The sequence below is a fragment of the Homarus americanus genome, unplaced genomic scaffold (assembly GCF_018991925.1).
Source record: "Homarus americanus isolate GMGI-L3 unplaced genomic scaffold, GMGI_Hamer_2.0 scaffold30108, whole genome shotgun sequence".
In the NCBI taxonomy this organism is placed as follows: domain Eukaryota; kingdom Metazoa; phylum Arthropoda; class Malacostraca; order Decapoda; family Nephropidae; genus Homarus; species Homarus americanus.
Genome location: NW_024748109.1, coordinates 9,355,202 through 9,361,394, shown reverse-complemented (window position 1 = coordinate 9,361,394; position 6,193 = coordinate 9,355,202). Strand labels below are relative to the sequence as shown.

The following is a 6,193-nucleotide window of genomic DNA, read 5'->3' as shown; positions in this document are numbered from 1 at the left end:
TAGAAGCCACACGCATTGCTGCATAAACGTCTCTAGTTTTCTAATTTAGTACACACTCCGTTTATATAACATGACACTGTTCTCACTGTACCTACATTGTCCCAACCATACATTGTACCACCCCACGGTCTGTACCATCTATGGACTGTACCAACCATATATTGTATCACCATATACTGCACTACTCACATCTATACTACTACAATGTACCAATGATACACTTATTACCCACATTGCACCAAATATAATACTGTACTACTTCATATATTAAGCAAAATACATTGCACAACCACAATACTGTACACTATACATTTCGTACTATACATGGTGGCTTTACGGGCTGAGCACTGTGGGCCATTTCTTGCATGAGGTATCAGAAATGTACTATTTCCATACGAGACACTACGAGAGACTGTTACCAAATCAACGGTATACGGCGACGCTGGTGTAAGTGCGTAATGAACGGGTGTAACAGGTGTGTAAGTGCGTAACGCCTGCGTAACAGGTGGGTGTGTCGCCTGGGTGTAACAGGTGTGGGTGTGTAATGCCTGGGTGAACAGGTGTGTAAGTGTAATGCCTGGGTAACAGGTGTGTGTGGTAATGCCTGGGTGCAACAGGTGGGCGTGTAATGCCCGCGTAACAGGTGTGTAAGTGTGATGCCCGCGTAACAGGTGTAGTGTGTAATGCTGGGGGTGTAATAGGTGTATGTGTGTAATGCCTGGCAACAGGTGTGTAAGTGTGTAGTGCCCTGGGTAACAGGTGTAAGTGTAATGCCTGCGTAACAGGTGTGTAAGTGTAATGCCTGGGTGTAACAGGTGTAAGCAATGCCTGGGTGTAACAGGTGTGTGTAACGCCTGGGTGCAACAGGTGTGTAAGTGTGTAATGCCTGGGGTGTAACAGGTGTGTAAGTGTAATGTCTGGTGTAACAGGTGTGTAAGTGTAATGTCTGGGTAACAGGTGTGTGAATGCCTGGGTAACAGGTGTATGAGTATATTTTTGGGTGTAACAGGTAAATAAGGTTATAACTTAGGTGTAGCAGGTGTGTAAGTGTAATGCCTGGGTAAGAGGTAGGTACGTGTGAATGGGTGTAACAGGATGTGCAGATGTAATTATCTGGGTACCAGATGTATAAGTGTGTAATGCTCTGTGTAACAGGTGTGTAGTAAAGCTGTGACAGACGTGTATGGGGTATGGACTTGGAGGAACAAGGTGGTGGGAGGGGTGAGAGAGGAGGGTGGAGGGAGGAGGAGGGGGAGGGAGGGGGAGGAGGAGGAGGAGGAGGAGGGATGTGAAGTGATGATGGGGTGTGATGGGGAGTGATGAGGGTGAAGTGTAATGGAGCCAGGTTAAGAGGAGAGCATGGTTATGAAGATGGTGGTGGGAGGATGGTGGTGGTGGAGTGGTGGTGGTGGTGATGGTGGGTGGAGGGTGGTGGTGGTGGGAGTGGGTGGTGGTGGTGGGAATGAGGGCGGGTGGTGGGAGGAGGGCGTGGTGGTGGTGGGAGTGGTGGTGGTGGGAGGAGTGGTGGTGGAGGTGGAGGAGTGGTGCTGGGAGTGAGGTGGTGGCGGGAGGGCGTGGTGGTGATGGGAGGAGGGCGTGGTGGTGGTGATGAAGGGCGTGGTGGTGGATGAGGGCGTGGTGGTGGTGGGATAGCTGGCGTGGTGGTGGTGGCAGGGATGCGTGGAGTGGAGGGCGTGGTGGTGGTGGGAGGAGGGCGTGGTGGTGGTGAGATGGGCGTGGTGGTGGTGGGGGGGGTGGTGGTGGAGGAGGAGGGCGTGGTGGTGGTGGGAGGAGGGCGGTGGTGGGAGTGGAGGGTGGTGGTGGTGTGAGGGCGTGGTGGTGGTGGAGTGAGGGCGTGGTGGTGGTGAGGAGGATGGATGGCCGGTGGTGGTGTAAGACGTGGTGGTGGGAGGAGGGCGTGGTGGTGGTGGGTGGTGTGGTGGAGGAGGCGTGGTGGGTGTGGTGGTGGGAGTGAGGTGTGGTGGTGGTGATGGAGGAGGGAGTGAGGTGTGGTGGTGGTGAGGGCGGTGGTGGTGGCTGATGAAGGGCGGTGCTGGTGGGAGGAGGGCGTGGTGGGGGGCGTGGTGAGGAGTGAGGATGGTGGTGGAGGATGTGGTGGTGATGATGGGCGGGGCGTGGTGGCGGTGGGAGTGAGGCGGCGGTGGTGGTTGGGCGGAGGCGTGGGTGGTGGTGGTATGAGGGCGTGGTGGTGGAGGAGGGTGGTGGTGGTGATGAGTGTGATGATGGTGGTGGTGGGAGTGAGGGCGTGGTGGTGGTGGGAGTGAGGAGTGATATGGTGGTGGAGGGATGAGGGCGTGGTGGTGGAGTGGAGGGAGGTGGAGGTGGTGGAGGAGGGCGTGGTGGTGGTGGGATGAGGGCGTGGTGCCTGGTGATGGTGTGAGAATGTGGTGGTGGGAGGAGGATGGTGGTGGTGGTGTGGAGGGCGGTGGTGGGAGGAGGGCGGTGGTGAGTGAGGGCGTGGTGGTGAGTGGAGTGGAGGGCGGTGGTGGGAGTGATTGGTGGGAGGAGGGCGTGGTGGGATGGATGGCGGTGGTGGAGCGAGGGCGTGGCGGGAGGAGGGTGGTGGTGGTCGATGGAGGGCCTGGTGCTGGTGAGGAGGGCGTGGGGGGTGGTGGAGGAGGGCGTGGTGGTGATGGCGTGGTGGTGGTGCGGGAGGAGGGCGTGGTGGTGGTGGCTGGGATGATGGAAGGAGGGTGTGGTGGGAGGAGGGTGGTAGTGAGGAGGGCGTGGTGGTGGTGATGAGGGCGTGGTGGTGATGGGAGCTGAGGTGGTGGTGGTGTGCTGAGGTGGCGTGGTGGTGGCGGGGAGGACGTGGTGGTGGATGATGCGGTGGCGGTGATGAGGGCGGTGGTGGTGATGAGGGTGTGGTGGTGGTGGATATGAGGCTGGTGGTGGAGTGGAGGGCGGTGGTGATGGCGCGGCGGTGATGGAGGGCGTGGTGGCGGATGGGAGTGAGGGCGTGGCGGTGATGAGGGCGTGGTGGTGGTGATCGTGGTGGTGGTGATGAGTGAGCGTGGTGGTGGTGATGAGGGCGTGGTGGTGCGGGAGGAGGGCGTGGGTGGTGATGGAGGGTGGTAGGGGTGATGGGAGGGCGTGGTGGTGGTGGGAGGGGTGGCAGTGGTGGTGGGTGGGGCTGGGAGGAGGTGGTGGTGGTGGTGATGGAGGGGGTGGTGGTGGTGATGGGCAGGAGGGCGTGGTGGTGGTGAGAGTAGGCGTGGCGGTGGTGGGAGGAGGGTGGTGGTGGTGGTGTGAGATGGCGGTGAGGAGGGCGGTGGCGGTGATGGATGGGCGTGGTGGTGGTGGTGAGTGGCGGCATGTATGGTGGGTGGTGGTGGGAGTGGAGGTGGTGGCTGGTGGGAGGTGGGAGTGAGGGCGTGGTGGTGGTGGGAGGAGGGCGGTGGGAGTGAGGGCGTGGTGGTGGTGGGAGTGAGGTGGTGATGAGGGCGGTGGTGGTGGGGGTGAGATGCAGGTGGTGGGATGATGGTGGTGGTGATGGAGGGCGTGGCGGGTGGGGAGTGAGGGCGTGGTGGCGGTGGGAGTGAGGGCGGTGGTGGGAGTGAGGGCGTGGTGGTGATGAGGGCGGCAGGTGATGAGGATGCGGTGGTGAGGAGGGCGTGGTGGTGGTGATGGAGGGCGTGGTGGTGAGTGATGGTGGCGGATGATGGGCGTGGGGGTGAGGAGGATGGTGGTGGTGAGTGAGGGCACGATGGCGGTGATGAGGGCGGTGATGATACGGTGGTGGTGGATGGTGGCGGTGATGAGGGCGGTGGCGGTGATGATAGCGGTGGCGGCGGATGATGGCGGCGGCGGTGATGATGGGCGGTGGCGGTGATGAGGGCGGTGGCGGTGATGATACGGCAGGTGATGAGGCTGCGGCGGTGGTGATGATACGGCGGCGGTGATGATGGCTGGTGGCGGTGATGACGTGGTGGCGGTGGTGATGAGGGCGCGGTGGCGGTGATGAGGCGTGGTGGCGGTGATGTCGCGGTGGCGGTGATGATATGGCGATGGAGACGCAGGTGATGATGTACGGTGGCGGTGATGATACGCGGTGGTGGTGATGAGGGCGGCGGTGGTGATGATGGGCGGTGGTGATGAGAGCGGTGGTGTGATGATGCGGTGGCGGTGATGATACGGCGGCGGTGATGATACGGTGGCGGTGATGATGGCGGCGGCGGTGATGAGGGCGGCGGCGGTGATGGTGGATAATGATGGATGGCGGCGCGTGATGATGGTGATGATACGCGGCGGCGGTGATGATCGCGGCGGTGGTGATGATACGCGGTGGCGGTGATGATACGGTGGCGGTGATGATGTGGCGGCGGTGATGAGGGCGCGGGGCGGTGATGATGGGTACGGTGGTGGTGATGAGGATGAGGTGGTGGTGATGAGGCGTGGTGGTGGTGATGAGGCGGTGGTGGTGATGATGGGCGGCGGAGTGATGGCGGTGAGATGAGGGCGGTGGCGGTGATGATGGGCGTGGTGGCAGGGAGTGATGGGCGTGGCGGTGATGATGGCGTGGCGGTGGCGGAGTGAGGTGGCGGGGTGGTGGTGGTGATGATGGGCGGTGGTGGAGTGATGATGGGCGGTGGGAGGAGGTGGTGGTGATGAGGCGTGGTGGTGGGAGTGAGGGCGGTGGTGGAGGAGGGCGTGGTGGTGGAGTGAGGGCGTGGTGGTGGTGATGATGGAGGTGGTGGTGATGAGGGCGGCGGCGGTGATGATGGTGGTGGTGGAGGATGATGCGGTGGCGGTGATGAGGATGGCAGGTGATGAGGGCGTGGTGGTGATGGGAGTGATGGCGGTGATGAGGGCGGCGGTGGTGAGTGAGGGCGTGGTGGTGAGCGAGGGCGTGGTGATGAGGCGCAGGTGATGAGTGAGGGCGTGGCGGTGGTGGAGGGCGTGGCAGGGGAGTGGGAGGGCGTGGTGGTGGTGATGAGGGCGGTGGCGGTGATGAGGGCGTGGTGGTGTGGAGATGAGCGTGGTGCGGTGTGGTGGTGGATGAGGGCGTGGTGGCAGAGTGAGTGGTGCAGGCGGTGATGATGGGCGCGGTGGCGGGTGAGGATGCGGCGATGATGAGGCGGTGGTGGTCGATGATGGGCGCAGGCGGTGATGATGGCGCGGCGGTGATGATACGCGGCGGCGGTGATGACGTGGTGGCGGTGGGAGGAGGGCGGGTGGTGGTGATGAGGGCGTGGTGGTGGTGGTGGGAGGAGGGCGGTGGTGGTGGAGGAGGTGGTGTGGGAGGAGGCGTGGTGGTGGTGGAGGAGGGCGTGGTGGTGGTGGAGGAGGGCGTGGTGGTAGGGGTATGGTGGTGGGAGCGAGGCGTGGTGGTGGTGATGAGCGGTGGTGGGGAGTGAGGGCGGTGGTGGGAGTGAGGCGGTGGTGGGTGGGAGTGAGGGCGTGGGTGGGTGGTGGGAGGAGGGCGTGGGGCGAGGGAATGAGGGCGGTGGTGGTGTGGTGGTGGTGGATGAGGGCGGTGGTGGTGGGGGAGGGCGTGGTGGGTGGAGGAGGCGTGGTGGTGGTGAGGAGGTGTGATGAGGGCGGTGGTGGTGATGATGAGGGGTGGTGGTGGGTGGGGTGGCGGTGGTGATGGGGGATGGCGGTGGTGATGGGGGGTGGTGGTGGTGGTGATGGGGGGGTGGTGGGTGTGAGGGCGTGGTGGTGGTGGTGGGAGTGATGGGCGTGGTGGTGGTGATGAGGCGTGGTGGGGTGGAATGGTGGTGGTGGTGGAGGATGGTGGAGATGAGGGCGTGGTGGTGGTGGAGGGCGTGGTGGAGGGCGTGGTGGTGAGGAGGGCGTGGTGGTGGGAGGAGGGCGGTGGTGGTGAGGGAGGTGGCTGATGGAGGGGTGGTGGTGGTGGTGGTGAGGGGGGTGGTGGTGGAGTGATGGGCGGTGGTGGTGATGGGAGGGCGGTGGTGGAGGAGTGGCGTGGTGGCGGTGGGAGGAGGGCGTGGTGGTGGGATGGATGATGGTGGGAGGAGGGCGGTGGCGGTGGTGTGAGGGCGTGATGATGGGGGCTGGTGGTGACAGGGGTGGTGGTGGTGGCGGGTGGTGGTGGTGATGGGGGATGGTGGTGGTGAGTGGGGGTGGTGGTGATGGGATGATGGCAGGAGGATGGTGTGAGGAGGTGGTAGGGAGGAGGCGTGGTGGTGGGTGGAGGGCGCTGGTGGTG

The 6,193-nt window shown here is 62.8% G+C and overlaps 1 protein-coding gene across 1 annotated transcript; it reads right to left on the bottom strand.

Annotated features, from left to right (window-relative positions):
* Positions 1-1,526: 1,526 nt before the first annotated feature.
* On the bottom strand, positions 1,527-5,648 carry LOC121880117 (forkhead box protein B2-like; the record flags this gene model as incomplete). The annotated part of the gene is made up of 2 exons (XM_042387174.1): positions 1,527-1,562; positions 5,604-5,648. Coding segments are annotated over 2 exons (81 nt in total), but the record flags the coding sequence as incomplete, so codon positions are not given.
* Positions 5,649-6,193: the final 545 nt, after the last annotated feature.